This window comes from Mytilus trossulus, chromosome 7, assembly GCF_036588685.1.
Source record: "Mytilus trossulus isolate FHL-02 chromosome 7, PNRI_Mtr1.1.1.hap1, whole genome shotgun sequence".
Lineage (NCBI taxonomy): Eukaryota > Metazoa > Mollusca > Bivalvia > Mytilida > Mytilidae > Mytilus > Mytilus trossulus.
The window spans coordinates 84,617,306-84,636,574 of record NC_086379.1 but is presented as its reverse complement, the minus strand read 5'-3'; the positions used below and the strand labels follow the sequence as shown (position 1 = coordinate 84,636,574).

Below are 19,269 nucleotides of genomic sequence, written 5' to 3'. Positions count from 1 at the left end.
TAAATCATCATATCCTGCAGTGAAATTGATACATTTAATGTTATTCATGCATTTGCTGCAGTAAAATTGATACAACAAATGTTATTCATGCATTTGCTGCAGTAAAATTGTAACAACAAATGTTATTCATGCATTTGCTGCAGTAAAATTGTAACAATAAATTTTATTCATGCATTTGCTGCAGTAAAATTGTAACAATAAATGTTATTCATGCATTTGCTGCAGTAAAATTGATACAATAAATGTTATTCATGCATTTGCTGCAGTAAAATTGTAACAATAAATGTTATTCATGCATTTGCTGCAGTAAAATTGTAACAATAAATGTTATTCATGCATTTGCTGCAGTAAAATTGATACATTTAATATAAATCATCATATCCTGCAGTGAAATTGATACATTTAATATAAATCATCATATCCTGCAGTGAAATTGATAAATTTAATATAAATCATCGAATCCTGCATAAAATTGATACATTTAATATAAATCATCGAATCCTGCAGTGAAATTGATAAATTTAATATAAATCATCAGATCCTGCAGTGAAATTGATAAATTTAATATAAATCATCATATCCTGCAGTGAAATTGATACATTTAATATAAATCATCATATCCTGCAGTGAAATTGATACATTTAATATAAATCATCATATCCTGAGTACAGTAAAATTGATACATTTCATATAAATCGTTGAATCCTGCAGTGAAATTGATACATTTCATATAAATCATCATATCCTGCAGTGAAATTGATACATTTAATAAAAATCATCATATCCTGCAGTGAAATTGATACATTTAATATAAATCATCGAATCCTGCAGTGAAATTGATACATTTAGTATAAATCATCATATCCTGCAGTGAAGTTGATACATTTAATATAAATCATCATATCCTGCAGTGAAATTGATACATTTAATATAAATCATCATATCCTGCAGTGTAATTGATACATTTAATATAAATCATCATATCCTGCAGTGAAATTGATACATTTAATATAAATCATCATATCCTGCAGTGAAATTGATACATTTAATATAAATCATCATATCCTGCAGTGTAATTGATACATTTAATATAAATCATCATATCCTGCAGTGTAATTGATACATTTAATATAAATCATCATATCCTGCAGTGTAATTGATACATTTAATATAAATCGTCATATCCTGCAGTGAAATGGATAAATTTAATATAAATCATCATATCCTGCAGTGAAATTGATACATTTAATATGAATCGTCAAATCCTGCAGTGAAATTGATAAATTTAATATAAATCATCGAATCCTGCATAAAATTGATAAATTTAATATAAATCGTCGAATCCTGCAGTGTAATTGATACATTTAATATAAATCATCATATCCTGCAGTGATATTGATACATTTAATATAAATCGTCGAATCCTGCAGTGTAATTGATACATTTAATATAAATCGTCGAATCCTGCAGTGAAATTGATACATTTAATATAAATTGTTGAATCCTGCAGTGAAATTGATACATTTAATATAAATCATCGAATCCTGCAGTGAAATTGATACATTTAATATAAATCGTCGAATCCTGCAGTGTAATTGATACATTTAATATAAATCGTCATATCCTGCCGTGAAATGGATACATTTAATATAAATCATCATATCCTGCAGTGAAATGGATACATTTAATATATATCGTCGAATCCTGCAGTGAAATTGATACATTTAATATAAATCATCATATCCTGCAGTGAAATTGATACATTTAATATAAATCATTGAATCCTGCAGTGAAATTGATACATTTAATAAATATCGTCGAATCCTGTAGTGTAATTGATACATTTAATATAAATTGTTGAATCCTGCAGTGAAATTGATACATTTAATATAAATCGTCGAATCCTGCAGTGTAATTGCTACATTTAATATATATCGTCGAATCCTGCAGTGTAATTGATACATTTAATATAAATCGTCATATCCTGCAGTGAAATGGATACATTTAATATAAATCATCATATCCTGCAGTGAAATTGATACATTAAATATAAATCGTCGAATCCTGCAGTGTAATTGATACATTTAATATATATTGTCGAATCCTGCAGTGAAATTGATACATTTAATATAAATAGTCATATCCTGCAGTACAATTGATACATTTAATATAAATCGTCGAATCCTGCCATGAAATTGGTACATTTAATATAAATCGTTGAATCCTGCCATGAAATTGATACATTTAATATAAATCATTGAATCCTGCAGTAAAATTGGTACATTTAATATAAATCATTGAATCCTGCAGTAAAATTGGTACAATACCTGTTATGTATGCATCTGCTACTTACTACTATTCAAAATTAGGAAATTTATAATATTTGCTATACTAAATAATCACAGGTTACAGAAGATGCCACAACACTCCCCCTCTATTAAGTTGATTGGTATTTTGTCCATTTTCAGTCAACTGTCCTGTACAGTTTTTGGACAATGATATAATTTGCTATGATAAATATTCAATGGTACAGAAGATGTCACAACACTCCTCCTCTATTAAGTTGATTTATATTTTGTCTGTTTTCAGTCAACTGTCCTGTGCAGTTTTGGGACAATGATATAACTTGCTATACTAAATGTCACAACACTCCCTCTCAAATAAGTTAATTGACATTGCTTCTATTTTCAGTCAACTGTCCTGTACAGTTTTGGGACAATGATATAACTTGCTATGATAAGTATTCACTGGTGAAAGAAGATGACAGAAGTTATTGTGTTGGTTGGGAGAGTGGACCATGTGTCAGAGATGAGGCTGTCTATAATATAACATCAGCAGCATGGAAGTTTTCCTCGGCAGTAGATATCTGGGGACTCCCCACTACAGGACAACATTCCACATATAGTGGGGGTGGATATTTAGCAGACTTTGGTGTTAATAATGAAATATCTCGACAGATGTTGAAAGACTTATACAAATATGTTTGGATTGATAGAAAAACTCGAGCTGTGTTTACAGAATTCACATTGTATAATGTTAATGAGAATTTATTTGTATATTTATCCTTTTTATGTGAGTTTCCCGAGGTTGGTGGTGTTTTACTGACACCATCCATTCAATTTTTTAGACCCTACCAACATGTCGGTAGTTATGGCCTCCTGGTGTTTATCTGTGAGATTTTTATACTTTTGTCCTTCATCCTTTTTATGGTAAGAATGATTATTACCATTTGTAAAAAACGTGTCAAATTCTTAAAAGAGAAGTGGAATGTTTTTGATTTATTCATAGTTATATTATTTTTCATTGGTTTTATTATGTATGTGGGTAGATGTGTAATGATTAACAAAAGCATGGATGCTTTCCACAAAAATATGTACAAATTTGTAAATTTTGGTCACCTAGCAACATGGGATGAAATGTTAAATGTTGTCATAGCAATATTGATTTTTTTAACAACAATTCGTTTAATGAGAGTTTTAAATTATAGTACACGAGTCACACAACTGGCTACAGTTTTGTCACATGTCGCTAAGGATTTATTTGGTTGTTTTATATTGTTTTCCATTGTTTACATGGCATTTGTAGGGTTCGGCCATCTTATTTTTGGAAGACATTTAGTGACTTACAAAACACTGTTAGTGTCCGTGACAACCATTACTAATGCCATCATTGGTAAAAACAGTATTGACGATTTATTTATAACTGCTCCAGTTCTTGGACATATTTACTACTTCCTATTTGTATTGTTTGTTATATGGATATTGATGACAATGTTGTGTGCCACACTTAACATGGGTATAAGGGAAGTAAGAAGGAAATCTGTAGCTCTGCCTACACCATACGGTATCCTTGACTTGACCTCTAACCTTTGTAATCAGGTCATAGCCTCTGTCTTAATGTTAAATCCTAAACACCATTCCGAATTTAAAGAGAACCAGCCAGTAGGGAAGTTATCTGGAGTATTTGATCAACAGACAAAAGTCTTAGACCTAAAGGATCTTTTTATTGACGAGTATAATCCATCACATAGCTCCCTCTACGACAAACCTAAAAAGACAAAAATTCTTCTTAATGCACCCCAATGTCATTACATTCACAAAACACAAATTTGATTTTAACATTTTTTTGTTTGAAATCAGTATGGTGACAAGTTTATAAAAAGGTATAACCAGTAATCCTGATTAACAACAAGGTGAAGGGGAATCTTAAATTGTAGTTGTATGAGTCAATATGATGTGTATGTATATCACTCAATATATTCATTATATTTGAAAGTTATAATAAAAAAGGTCAACATCTTCTTCATAATGATAAATGTATTAGTCTGAATAAGGAAAGACATCATACCAGTAAAAATTGTCACTTTTTAAATTATTGACCTTAATTCATGATTTCATATGTGGCGCCACCCATGCCCATTGGAATTTAGATTGTAAAGAACAAACATGATAAGTAAAGAACATTTCATCAATCATATATGTGGGTGTAGGGTGGCATCACTGCTAATTTAGCAGTAAACAAATTAATTTTTAGGATTTTTAGGGCCAAAATTAAGAGTTAGTGAACCAACTCTTTTGTGAAATATATCTGTTCTGGTTTATAGCATAAAAGTTAATAATCATGTATATTTTGTTATGTGTCTTGAATGAAAATTTAACTTGAAGAAAATTGATCCATAAAGAAATTGTGATTGAATCAAACTTTACTTCTTTACTGTACTCATGTTTAACTGTTTTATATTGTAATAATAACATTAGATGTATGTTTCATTATAATACGTTATTCTGATTGGCTAATTTCACATCACATGTTATTCCGTAAGCAATTGCATGAGACAATAATATTTCATTCATGATGACATGAGGTCCCACAATAAAGTGCACAGATGAATTTAAAATTAAACTTGATGAAAATCGTGTTTTTATAATCCTAGCTAAAAAATGTAATTATAAGTATTGAATGCTTCTTTTTGTAACTTTATAGGGTTGTAAAAGCGTTGACCGTGCGTACATTTTTAGAATGAAGCGCTTCCGCGCTTCATACAAAATGTACTTCGGTCAACGCTTTTACACCCCAATAAATTTACAAAAAGAAGCATTCAATTCTTAATTAAAAACAATTATAACAGTTGTAGACAAGTTTAATTAATCAGCAAAAATTAAGCTGCAAAAACTAACAAATATAAGGTTAAAATACATGAAAAATTTATTCTATAAAAATTGCACATTCAGAACTAAAACATGAATAATTTAACCTTTAGAAACTTGTACATTAAGATCGAACATTGTTCTTATTTAACTTTGTACAGTAATACACATTTAATTCAAACTTTATAGGTACTTACTTATATACCAATTGTTTGTTTTAATGATGGTAGCTAAATGTTTATACGTTATTGTTTGATACAAGAGGAGATAATTATGATATGTTTTTCAAAAAAACAAGTTAAAGATTACTTTTTGTTTTTTAATCAAACTTCATGTTACACAGAAAATAATAGTTACAATATGTCATAACTAGTTCAATTACATTTTCAGTGTATTTTAATACCTAATACTATCTTTGACCAAACTTATCAATTTTACTAAAAAAAAAGTTCAAGGTCACTTTAAATATACTTACCATATGCTATTTGATATTCCAAAATAATTATAAACCACATGTACTTTATTTATTTATTGAAAATGGATAAATGAAAAGAATTGCTATTAACCATGTTAACTGCTATTTTAAATAAAGCATCATTAGCAAATAGTTTCTCATTGTGTTATTCCAATATTTGTTGTCCTTATTATTAGAAGTACTGTTCATTATTGCCCCTTATTTATGTGCAGCTGGCCTTAAAGGCCACTTGAGCTTTTGCCAGGGGCGGATCCAGGATTTCCAGTTAGGGGGGGTGCCCATTTTTATAAATTTGGCGAGCGGAGCGAGGCGAAAAAAATTTGGAGTGTTATTTAGGTAAAATTATTAAAATATTCTTGTAAGGGGGGTGAAATGTAGATATCTCGAACTATAATGTGGTAAAATTAGTGAAAAATTTAAAGTTTCAAGGTGAAACCGCCATAGTCCTCACATGACAACAATCTACAGATAGACGGGCAGACAGACGGACGCAAAGTGAGACGAGACAGATCACAATTGCTCCCCTGACCAAAATATTTTTCAAACGAAAATTTTTACTTTACCAGTAATTTTTAATTGTCCTTTCATACTATCTGTTTTTTTACTTTTTTGACTATCTGAGGTCGTGCCAGACTTTACTGTGTTCGCCACAAACAACTAACATCAGAATGAGATGCATTTACGCAGTTATATTTATTTTCTTGGGATCTCAAACATATAGTAATACGGTACATAATTCAGCTGAATATTTAGGTTGCAAGTGAGAAATAAATATAGACACATAGATACAAATTAATAAACTAACCTTTCGCTTGAAACAGTTTTTCTCATCTTTCATTACAGATATTATAAAAGAACCAACCTGCCGACTAGCTGTTTTCTTCACCGTGTCATGTAAAATTGTGAAAGTGAGTAAGGGATGTTTTGGAACTTCGATTATCAAACAAATTGATGATAAAAACCGCAAATACAATGTAACATATGTGTTTACTTTAACTGCTTAAAACCTATTATATTTGTCATCAAACGCAGCTCCGCGTTTGACACCTTCCTTTGAAATTATTTATAGAACTTTAATAAAGCGTAGACGGTCAGTTGATTAGTAATCACGTTGATTCTGTTAAACTGACTGTTTTATATACTCATCAGTGATACTTTGAATGTTATAAAAGATTGAATGGTCTCTTCTGATTCTTAAATATGTTGAAGTCAACCCATGCTTTGCAAATTTTAGGGGGCCCGCCACGCCCCCGCCTAAATCCGCCCCTGATTTGCCATGACTTGGGATCTGTTGTTATCTTCCATCTGTTGTCATTTAAAAAAAAACAATCTCTGAAACTAATGTACCAAATGTTACCACACTTTACCTGTGACTGTTGGATGTGGCAGTTAATTAAGGGACTTCAGCTATCATCAAACATGACTGTTGTTCCTAAAAAAAGATAATAAATATAATGTTCTATTTTTGACTTATACATGAATTTCAAAAACTAACACAGTAAAAGTAAAACTGTTGTGGATAAAAATTATCAACCGGTCAATGTCTTGTTATTTTCTATGAAATTTTCAGCCTTATCTAACAAAAAAAGGTAAGCACAGGAAGAGCACACGTTTACATCACAGCATAGATGGCATACTTCTTATGAGCTCATGGCCATTGAGGAAAAGCTTTTATTAATCAGGTTGTACATCTCTCACTAGCCAATCCTCACACTGGTAGAGCAAAACCAGTCAGAGAAGCAGCTGAAACCAGCTAGTCAGAGATTGCTCTACCTTTTCTTACTCATTTGGGAAATTGAAGCCTAAAAGAATTAAACTTATCTTAAATAGTCAGCTATTTAAAACTAGTGACAGTAGCCTATGACATCAACCCTCTATGTAGTTGTGGTGATTATCAACATTGTTTATGGAGGAATGACAGGTATTTGTGGTAATAGACAACATTGCTTATGGAGGAATGTCAGGTATTTGTGGTGATTAACAACATTGTTTAGGGAGGAATGTCAGGTATTTGTGGTGATTAACAACAATGTTTATGGAGGAATGTCGGGTATTTGTGGTGATTAACAACATTGTTTATGGAAGAATGTCAGGTATTGGTAATGATTAACAACATTGTTTATGGAGGAATGTCAGGTATTTGTGGGGATTAACATTGTTCACAGAGGAATGTCAGGTATTTGTGGGAATTAACAACATTGTTTATAGAGGAATGTCGGGTATTTGTGGGGATTAACAACATTATTATGGAGGAATGTCGGGTATTTGTGGTAATAGACATCATTGTTTATAGAGGAATGTCAGGTATTTGTGGTGATTAACAACATTATTATGGAGGAATGACAGGTATTTGTGGTGATTAACAACATTATTATGGAGGAATGTCAGGTATTTGTGGTGATTAACAATATTGTTTATGGAGGAATGTCGGGTATTTGTGGTGATTAACATCATTGTTTATAGAGGAATGTCAGGTATTTGTTGTGATTAACAACATTGTTTATAAAGGAATGTCAGGTATTTGTGGTGATTAATAATATTGTTTATGTAGGGATGTCAGGTATTTGTGGGGCTTAACAACATTGTTTATAGAGGAATGTCAGGTATTTGTGGTAATAGACAACATTGCTTATGGAGGAATGTCAGGTATTTGTGGTAATAGACAACATTGATTATGGAGGAATGTCAGGTATTTGTGGTAATAGACATCATTGTTTATGGAGGAATGTCAGGTATTTGTGGTGATTAATAACATTATTATGGAGGAATGACAGGTATTTGTGGTGATTAATAACATTATCATGGAGGAATGTCAGGTATTTGTGGTGATTAATAACATTATTATGGAGGAATGTCAGGTATTTGTGGTAATAGACAACATTGATTATGGAGGAATGTCAGGTATTTGTGGTAATAGACATCATTGTTTATGGAGGAATGTCAGGTATTTGTGGTGATTAATAACATTATTATGGAGGAATGACAGGTATTTGTGGTGATTAATAACATTATTATGGAGGAATGTCAGGTATTTGTGGTAATAGACAACATTGCTTATGGAGGAATGTCAGGTATTTGTGGTAATAGACAACATTGATTATGGAGGAATGTCAGGTATTTGTGGTAATAGACATCATTGTTTATGGAGGAATGTCAGGTATTTGTGGTGATTAATAACATTATTATGGAGGAATGACAGGTATTTGTGGTGATTAATAACATTATTATGGAGGAATGTCAGGTATTTGTGGTGATTAATAACATTATTATGGAGGAATGTCGGGTATTTGTGGTAATAGACATCATTGTTTATGGAGGAATGTCAGGTATTTGTGTTGATTAACAACATTGTTTATGGAGGAATGTCTGGTATTTGTGGTGATTAACAACATTATTATGGAGGAATGTCGGGTATTTGTGGTGATAACAACAATGTTTATGGAGGAATGTCGGGTATTTGTGGTGATAAACAACATTATTATTGAGGAATGTCAGGTATTTGTGGTAAAAGACATCATTGTTTATAGAGGAATGTCAGGTATTTGTGGTGATTAACAACATTATTATGGAGGAATGACAGGTATTTGTGGTGATTAACAACATTATTATGGAGGAATGTCAGGTATTTGTGGTGATTAACAATATTGTTTATGGAGGAATGTCAGGTATTTGTGTTGATTAACAACATTGTTGATGGAGGAATGACAGGTATTTGTGGTGATTAACAACATTATTATGGAGGAATGTCAGGTTTTTGTGGGGATTTACAACATTGTTTATGTAGGAATGACAGGTATTTGTGGTGATTAACAATACTATTATGGAGATATGTCAGGTAATTGTGGTGATTAACAACATTATTATGGAGGAATGTCAGGTATTTGTGGTGATTAACAACATTATTATGGAGGAATGTCAGGTATTTGTGGTGATTAACAACTTGTGGTGATTAACAACATTGTTTATGGAGGAATGTCAGGTATTTGTGGTAATTAACAACATTATTATGGAGGAATGTCAGGTATTCGTGGTGATTAACAACAATGTTTATGGAGGAATGTCTGGTATTTGTGGTAATTAAAAACATTATTATGGAGGAATGTCAGGTATTCGTGGTAATTAACAACAATGTTTATGGAGATATGTCAGGTATTTGTGGTAATAGACAACATTGCTTATGGAGGAATGTCAGGTATTTGTGTTGATTAACAACATTGTTTATGGAGGAATGTCAGGTATTTGTGGGGATTAACAACAATGTTGATGGAGGAATGTCTGGTATTTGTGGTAATTAACAACATTATTATGGAGGAATGTCAGGTATTGGTGGTGAATAACAACAATGTTTATGGAGATATGTCAGGTATTTGTGGTAATAGACAACATTGCTTATGGAGGAATGTAAGGTATTTGTGTTGATTAGCAACATTGTTTATGGAGGAATGTCAGGTATTTGTGATGATTAACAACATTGTTTATAGAAGAATGTCAGGTATTGGTAATGATTAACAACATTGTTTATGGAGGAATGTCAGGTATTTGTGGTGATTAATAACATTGTTTATGGAGGAATGTCAGGTATTTGTGGTAATAGACATCATTGTTTATGGAAGAATGTCAGGTATTTGTGGTAATAGACATCATTGTTTATGGAGGAATGTCAGGTATTTGTGGTGATTAACAACATTGTTTATAGAAGAATGTCAGGTATTGGTAATGATTAACAATATTGTTTATGGAGGAATGTCAGGGATTGGTAATGATTAACAACATTGTTTATGGAGGAATGTCGGGTATTTGTGGTGATAACAACATTGTTTATGGAGGAATGTCAGGTATTTGTGGTAATAGACAACATTGTTTATGGGGGAATGTCAGGTATTTGTGGTGATTTACAACATTGTTAATGGAGGAATGACAGGTATTTGTGGGGATTAACAATATTGTTTATGGAGGGATGTCAGGTATTTGTGGTGATTAACAACATTGTTTATAGAGGAATGTCAGGTATTTTTGATGATTAATAATATTGTTTATGTAGGGATGTCAGGTATTTTTGATGATTAATAATATTGTTTATGTAGGGATGTCAGGTATTTTTGATGATTAATAATATTGTTTATGTAGGGATGTCAGGTATTTGTGGTGATTAATAATATTGTTTATGTAGGACTGTCAGGTATTTGTGGGGATGAACAACATTGTTTATGTAGGACTGTCAGGTATTTGTGGGGATTAACAACATTGTTTATGGAGGGATGTCAGGTATTTGTGGGGATTAACAACATTGTTTATGTAGGACTGTCAGGTATTTGTGGGGATGAACAACATTGTTTATGTAGGGATGTCAGGTATTTGTGGGGATTAACAACATTGTTTATGGAGGGATGTCAGGTATTTGTGGGGATTAACAACATTGTTTATGGAGGGATGTCAGGTATTTGTGGGGATTAACAACATTGTTTATGTAGGGATGTCAGGTGTTTGTGGGGATTAACAACATTGTTTATGTAGGGATGTCAGGTATTTGTGGGGATTAACAACATTGTTTATGTAGGGATGTCAGGTATTTGTGGTAATAGACAACATTGCTTATGGAGGAATGTCAGGTATTTGTGGGGATTAACAACATTGTTTATGTAGGACTGTCAGGTATTTGTGGTAATAGACAACATTGCTTATGGAGGAATGTCAGGTATTTGTGGTGATTTACAACATTGTTTATGTAGGACTGTCAGGTATTTGTGGTAATAGACAACATTGCTTATGGAGGAATGTCAGGTATTTGTGGTGATTTACAACATTGTTAATGGAGGAATGACAGGTATTTGTGGTGATTTACAACATTGTTTATGTAGGACTGTCAGGTATTTGTGGTAATAGACAACATTGCTTATGGAGGAATGTCAGGTATTTGTGGTAATAGACAACATTGTTTATGGAGGAATGTCAGGTATTTGTGGTGATTAATTATATTGTTTATGTAGGTATGTCAGGTATTTGTGGGGATTAACAACATTGTTTATGGAGGAATGTCAGGTATTTGTGGGGATTAACAACATTGTTTATGGAGGAATGTCAGGTATTTGTGGTGATTTACAACATTGTTTATGTAGGACTGTCAGGTATTTGTGGTAATAGACAACATTGCTTATGGAGGAATGTCAGGTATTTGTGGTGATTAACAACATTGTTTATGTAGGACTGTCAGGTATTTGTGGTGATTAATAATATTGTTTATGTAGGACTGTTAGGTATTTGAAGTGATTAACATCAATTATTTGATTTATTGTTTGAAGCAATGGCATATTAGTTATCGTTTCTCTATATTGATTTTTGAGGAAAACAATATTTAACGTAAGCAAAAGATCGTGTTCTCCTTGGGAATGTTTACTGTTTTTGTTCATTTAAGTGTTTCTGTTGTGTCGTTGGTTGTCGAAATGTACTATATTGTATTGTTTATTTCCGTTATTGTCTGTCCTAAATGTTTTTGCATTTATTTGTACAGTATACCGGTCATTTCAGTGTTATATTTAACATTGCCATAAAAATGCAAGGTTTGGCTAGCCACAAATCCAGGTTCAAACCGCTATGTTTTCTAAAAATGTCCTGTACCAAGTGAGGAAAAATACCATTATTATAGTTCGTGTATGTGTGTATTACAAATTAGTATTGTGTTTCGCTTGTGTCGTAGTTCTCCTCTTATATTTGACGTGTTTCCCTCAGTTTTAGTCTGTAACCCAGATTTTGTTTTTTTCTCAATCGATTTATGAATTTCGAACAGCGGTATACAACTGTTGTCTTTATTTACCAAGTAAACAACCTTAAAATATTGCAATGGTTGTGACATAGGTACCTCTGATGCCTTAACCCAAGATGATCCATAAATTAAAGCAAACAAGATTAGGGGACGACCATTTGATATTCTGTCGGGGGGGGGGGGGGGGGGGGGGGGCAGGAGGATTTTTGTAATTTAGTAATTTTGTTATGAACCTGATCATGAGTTTTTTTGTTTTTTTTTTAAATAGCAGCCACAGACTGTGAATTCCATTTTTGCTTTATCATGCACATTAGTCTTTTGTTGTTGTCCCCTAGAAACTTAAATCTTACACTATATAGCTTCTTGGGCCTTGTTCAGTGGCTCCAAAACCCATTAAAATAAGTTTTGCCTCGCTCCGCTCCGCTCAGCCAATTTTTCTACCAATACTTTTAAAAGAGGCTAGTTACAACCTAACTTTAATACTATGTATGTATGCAATACATGTATACGTAGTTGGGAATATAAAAGATTCATTTCTGCAGAGGATGATGATTAATTCTGAGTAAATGGTACATAATGAGTCGACTATACATGTATTATTTATAATAAACAAATCATTTAAAAATTGCATGTTTTCGAATATCAAAACTATATAGTTGTGAAAATGAATAATCATGGCAGTCCCTTGCTTTAATGAAAATGAAAAATCTTGCTTCAGTAGTGCAAAAAATAATATAGAAGTTATTAACAGAAAGGAATGTATTTAAGATTTTTTCATTATCTAGGCCATAGTAAATACAGTTTCAAAGGATAAATGATATTGTTTGCTGTTATCTTCCAATTGTGACCAATCTGAAATGATGTATTTTTCTTTAATAACTATAAAATAAAGCATTTTTTTTTTAGAAAAATAATTCCTTCCTGTTACCTTTTACTTGTCCTGTTACTCGCGATTCTTTCATGTTACTGACATCTCTGACTATATTTTAGTACATTTCTAAACCTTTTGTATTTACGAATGCTAAAATCAATAATTGGCATTTGATTAACTATTGCAGGATATACTGACTATACTGGTAAACCACAAATAGTAGTGTCTTAAAATAATTCCTTATTCCCATTATAAACTTTTTTTACCAAAATGAATCAATTTGAAAAAGTTTCTAATGGGAATAAGGAATAATTTTAAGACACTATTTTAGACAGGAAAGAACTGTTTTTTTGTTTGTACCACATTTAACAATTGTTTGAATTACAGACAACAGTTCCTAGATTCCCAATATGTGTTCTTCGATTTGCGCTATAAAAATACCGGGTCTAAATGTGTTTTTTTTTATTGCCAAAAAAAAAGACTTTTTCAGATATTCTGTATCTTTATGGCTTTTACTCGACGGGAGAGAGAGAGTGCCTATTGACGGCGTTGTAGAGCTATTTTGAAGCTCTCAACTGACTTGGCGCACACTATTGCTTCTTCCAGTTAGTTCCACTGAATAAATCACTGTCTTGACAAAGAATGAGTTCTTAAATTGCTCAGTTTTACAGTTTCAATTGCCTTTGAGTTGGTTTTTACTGAGTTCTTAACTATGTTTGTGCTCTCAAAGACTACAATGCGTGTCGGTTTGGTTGTCCTTTTGGTTTTGCTTTTTACCAAAAATTTGTTTGATAGCTGGGACTAAACCCTCAACCACTTTCTACAGAAATACCAGTCTTTGGCTTGTTCTTCTGTACTGTATTTTTTTAAGTTTCAGCACTGTTAGCATTTTGGTGACCGATCCTTCTTCTCTAGATTTATAGCTATAGTCCCCTGTGATGAATCGGGCTGCTCTTTTTTGGTTTCTTTCTAATTGGTTGATGTTGTTTGGTGCCATACAAAACAATATATTCCATCGTAGATCTCACTAATGAAATGTATGCTGTTTTCTTGCAGTCTTTTGGGCAGAATCTTAGATTACGTCTAAGGAAGCCTAGTGTAGATTGTGTAGATAGATATTGTCTCAGATACATTTTATAATGCCGAACCAAATATCTTTTGTCTGGTCTTGCATCAACTGTTAAAATACGGAACGCCGACACAAGTTTTCCAATATCCTTTTATTGGTTAGAATATTTGTTCTAGATATTAACCTTAATGTAAAAATAATACCTTGTTTTTTCTACTGTGTAAGTATTTATATATAAACGTCTCTGATATAACCTTAAACTGAGTTATGTATCAATTTGATAAATTTTTTTTTATCTCACCAGGCACAAAAGCCCAAGTGAGCTTTTGTTATTACTTGGTGTCACAGTCCGTCGTCCGTTAACTTTTACGAAAATCCTCTCATCTAAAATTACTGGGCCTATGAATCTTGGCCACAATCATCATTGAGATATCTTGTTTAAAAGAAACGTAATATATATAATGTCCATCTACATCAAAACTGTCAGATAACTTGGGTATCTGATAACTTAGAAACATTTGCCATTATTGTATTTTGGAGTATTGTTGTGGAGAATGCATCAGGATTATTAATATTTCTCTAACTCTATGGAAATTTATCCCTTTCCGAACCCATTGTATAAAAAATTTTAATCAACGTGTGGTTGCTAGTGATCTCAAAAGATCATTGGATGATTTTAAGGGTCATGACCTTTTTAGCTAACTGAATGAATCAAAATATGATAACAGGTGTTAATGAAATTGACAACTTCGTGCAATGTGAAAGGCACTCGAAGGGGATTTTTGGTTAACAAAAAAAGAAAATGTCTTTTTTATCATTAGAGAAACAGATTCTTACATACTTTTAAACAAGATATCTCATTTCAAATCTCGATAGTTAAATTATAAATTTTAAAGTCCTCGCCGAGGCGGCTCGGACTTTAAAATTGATAATTTAACTATCTCGATTGGATAAATCCGATAATCCACTGGTATCAATGTAAGAATCTATATATATCAACTGAGACTACTATAACACATGTGTTATAGTCATGATAGTAGTCTCAGATATCAAAGAAGATTGTTTTCATAACTAAATGTCATTTTTTATCCACAAAGATGAATGCTCTATTTGTAAACTTTTACATTTTGTACAATACCATTAAACCAATATGAATAGTTGTTCTTTATCTTCCAGCATAAATGACCATTCAGATTTCTACACGTATTTACTTACAATATGGACATCTCTTTACACCATATTTGAGAATGGTTATTGGATCAAGACAGAAACTACCCCGTAATACAGCAGACACTAGTTTGTCAAAGTTCTCAACAAAAACAATCTCACAGAAGTTATGTAGCTGTCATTTTCTTACACATAAACTGGTACAGAAGCAAAAGTTACTTTCAATAAATCTACCATCAACTGTAAGACAATCTCTAGAATGTTTATCCACAGAACCAAATTTTGAGCAATTTATAATACAAACCGAGAGTGATTTTGAAAAGAAAGTTTTGGAGAGTCCAATTCCAGTTGTAGTCTACTTCTATACAAGGTGAGATATTTTGTCAGGAAAAATACAATGAATATAAGATTGAGCTACAAAAAAGAGAATACATGTAAGTCTTGATGAGATAATAACATTCCAAGAATATATAACTTACAGGAATCTATGCATTTGATTTGTGAGAAAAATCTGATAGAACTGTTTCTATAGTATTTCAACAAATCTGACAAAATACAAAAAAGAAAATATTTAATTTTGAATCTAAACAGAAGAAATACTGAACACTAAGGAAAATATTACTAAAAGTAATTGATACAATTGTTATACCTGCATGTCTTATTTTAATAAATTTAACATATTTATGTTTTTTATTTTTAGAACTTGTGTTCCATGTGCAGTAATGGCACCCATACTTGAAGACATTATAGTTTCCTATGGAACAGTCATAAATTATTTTAAAGTTGATGTAGACAGCCACAGAACTTTGGCTAAGACATATGTACAGGGAAAATCAGGGGTATGTATGACTTCTTTGTCTTTGGCTCCGTCCAAGTTTGACTAAGACAAATGTACAAGGTAAATCTTGGGTACTAGTATGTATAACTTTTTTGTCTTTGGCTCCGTCCAGGTTTGACTCAGACACATTTACAGGGTAAATCAGGGGTATGTATGACTTCTTTGTCTTTGGCTCCGTCCAAGTTTGGCTAAGACACATGTACAGGGAAAATCAGGGGAATGTATGACTTCTTTGTCTTTGGCTCTGTCAGGTTTGACTAAGACATATGTACAGGGTAAATCTAGGGTATATATGGCTTCTGTTTCTTTGGCTCCGTCCAAGTTTGACAAAGACATTTGTACAGGGTCCATCTGGGGTATATATGACTTCTTTATGGTAGGATCAAAATAAAGTGAAACACTCCCAAATCAATATAAGAATTTTGCTCTTGCTAAAATTCAAGAAAGTAAATAAAATAAATTTGTATGAAATATCCCCTAGATCATGTAGATAGACTTGCAGATAAGAGAACTCAATAAGTTGAGGCATTAAAATCATAAGTATAAAAATCAGCAAATACATTTTGTTATAAATGTTATTTTGTTTTTCAGGTCAAGATTATGCCAACCCTGATTGGAATGAAGAATGGACAAGTTTTTAGTAAGATTCGAGGACTTAAAAGTGAGGAACAAATCAAAAAATTTGTAGACAATTTAGTGATATGAAAAAGCACTTTAAATCTCTATTGCCAAAATAAAGTTTTGTGTTAAATAAACTTGTTATTTTTAAAAGTAGACAATTCATGAAAGAGTTTATGCCCCATCTATGAGCATTACATTTATCAGTCTGTGCATCTGTTCGTCTGTCTTTCCCGCTTCAGGTTAAAGTTTTTTTTTTGGTCAGACAAGGTAGTTTTGGAAGAAGTTGAAGTTTTGACCCCAACTTCACGGTCTACTAAACATATAAAATAATAGTGTGGGTGGGGCATTCATGTACTGTTGACACATTCTTGTTATCAATTGTTTCAAGTTGACGTCACATTTTAAGTTCACCTTTCAATAATCTTATGCATTTTTTAAATGTTTTTCTTTTATTGCTTTGTTCATAAATCAGGCCCATGTTTTCTAGTTTGAATTTTTTTTAAATTTCTCATTTTTCGGGTCTTTTATAGCTTTCTGTGCTATATGGGTTTTGCTCATTGTTGAGTCCATACTGTGTCCTGTAGACATTAAATTCATAAAGTCTCTTGCCTAGAGTTGTCTCATTGACAATCATGCCACATCTTCTTATTTTATATTGGTATTGTTTTTAAAAGCATATATCAAGATGTTGTAGATGGTTAATAAAATTCAAAATAATACAAATTCAACTGATAATGTAATATTATTTTCACTATAACTAACAAGAGTATAATATCAACAGCCAATAAAGGATCAAACCAAAAATATTTTCTCTTTACCTCTAGTAGTTATAAGACCTTGCATATGCATAGAATGCAACGACCAAAACACAATCAATAAGAAACCTTTGTACCCAATAATGGCAAAAGACACAAATCAAATCCTGAATGAATTCTCCATCATGTATTATCCTGCCACATTCTGTATGAATTCTCCATCATGTATTATCCTGCCACATTCTGTATGAATTCTCCATCATGTATTATCCTGCCACATTCTGTATGAATTCTCCATCATGTATTATCCTGCCACATTCTGTATGAATTCTCCATCATGTATTATCCTGCCACATTCTGTATGAATTCTCCATCATGTATTATCCTGCCACATTCTGTAAGTGCCCAGTGGTGGATCCATGAATTCTCCATCATGTATTATCCTGCCACATTCTGTAAGTGCCCAGTGGCGGATCCATGAATTCTCCATCATGTATTATCCTGCCACATTCTGTAAGTGCCCAGTGGCGGATCCATGAATTCTCCATCATGTATTATCCTGCCACATTCTGTAAGGAATTCTCCATCATGTATTATCCTGCCACATTCTGTATGAATTCTCCATCATGTATTATCCTGCCACATTCTGTATGAATTCTCCATCATGTATTATCCTGCCACATTCTGTAAGTGCCCAGTGGCGGATCCATGAATTCTCCATCATGTATTATCCTGCCACATTCTGTAAGTGCCCAGTGGCGGATCCATGAATTCTCCATCATGTATTATCCTGCCACATTCTGTATGAATTCTCCATCATGTATTATCCTGCCACATTCTGTAAGTGCCCAGTGGCGGATCCAGAAATTCTCCATCATGTATTATCCTGCCACATTCTGTAAGTGCCCAGTGGTGGATCCATGAATTCTCCATCATGTATTATCCTGCCACATTCTGTAAGTGCCCAGTGGCAGATCCAGAAATTTTCATAAGTGGGGGCCCACTGACTGACCTAAGAGGGGGCCCGCTCCAGTCACGCTTCAGTGATTCCCTATATAAGCAACCAAATTTTTTCCAAAAAAGGGGGGCCCAGGCCCCTGGGTCCCCCCTAAATCGGCCTCTGGTGCCTGTACCAACTCAGTCTCAAAAGTCACGAGTCTGTAGTTTAGTGGTTGTTATTGGTTGCTGTATATCATATTTGTTTATTGTTTGAATGTTAATCAGGCCTTTGAATTTCTTTTTTCCATTGTATTACATTGTCATGCTGGGACTAGCATATAACTTTGGATTTACTCATTGTTGAGGGCCTTTGACACATAGTTACTTATAGCAAGGTCATTTGGTCTTTGTTGGATAGTTGTTGTATTAGCAATAATATCATATCTTCTTTTTTATATTCAGTACCTTCTAACAACTTCCTCAATTTGGTCAAGAAGCCCACATTTCAGACATAAGCCTTCATCCAAAATGGATGGAGAGAAGAATGGAAAATCAAGACAAATTTCTAAATGCTTTTCTTCAAAACATTTCCACCTACAAGGGTCACAGTACCAAATAGTACAAATA

The 19,269-nt window shown here is 32.6% G+C and overlaps 2 protein-coding genes across 3 annotated transcripts in view; both read left to right on the top strand.

Annotated features, from left to right (window-relative positions):
* Nucleotides 1-5,031, top strand: part of LOC134726738 (uncharacterized) — a 107,368-nt gene extending 102,337 nt beyond the window's left edge. The window contains exon 27 of the mRNA XM_063591156.1: nucleotides 2,692-5,031. Coding sequence (XP_063447226.1) covers nucleotides 2,692-4,112 — 1,421 coding nt within the window. The 3' untranslated portion in view covers nucleotides 4,113-5,031. The remainder of the gene's footprint in view (nucleotides 1-2,691) is intronic.
* A 9,492-nt stretch (nucleotides 5,032-14,523) lies between these two features.
* Nucleotides 14,524-17,710, top strand: LOC134727301 (thioredoxin, mitochondrial-like). 2 transcript variants are annotated; one of them, XM_063591682.1, is made up of 4 exons: nucleotides 14,524-14,542; nucleotides 15,499-15,859; nucleotides 16,190-16,328; nucleotides 16,919-17,710. In XM_063591682.1, exons 2-4 carry the CDS (start codon nucleotides 15,504-15,506, stop codon nucleotides 17,030-17,032), a joined length of 609 nt encoding a protein of 202 aa, XP_063447752.1. In that variant the 5' UTR covers nucleotides 14,524-14,542; nucleotides 15,499-15,503; the 3' UTR covers nucleotides 17,033-17,710. The 2 variants fall into 2 exon arrangements, with proteins under 2 accessions (XP_063447752.1, XP_063447751.1); XM_063591681.1 differs by lacking the exon at nucleotides 14,524-14,542 and having other exon boundaries at nucleotides 15,475-15,859; nucleotides 16,919-17,709.
* Nucleotides 17,711-19,269: the final 1,559 nt, after the last annotated feature.

Coding starts and splice junctions, on each gene's coding strand:
- LOC134727301 (XM_063591682.1), top strand. CDS start 15,504: ATGACCATTCAGATTTCTACACGTATTTACTTACAATATGGACATCTC. Junction 15,860..16,189: donor GTAGTCTACTTCTATACAAG/GTGAGATATTTT, acceptor TTTTATTTTTAG/AACTTGTGTTCCATGTGCAG. Junction 16,329..16,918: donor ATGTACAGGGAAAATCAGGG/GTATGTATGACT, acceptor TTTGTTTTTCAG/GTCAAGATTATGCCAACCCT.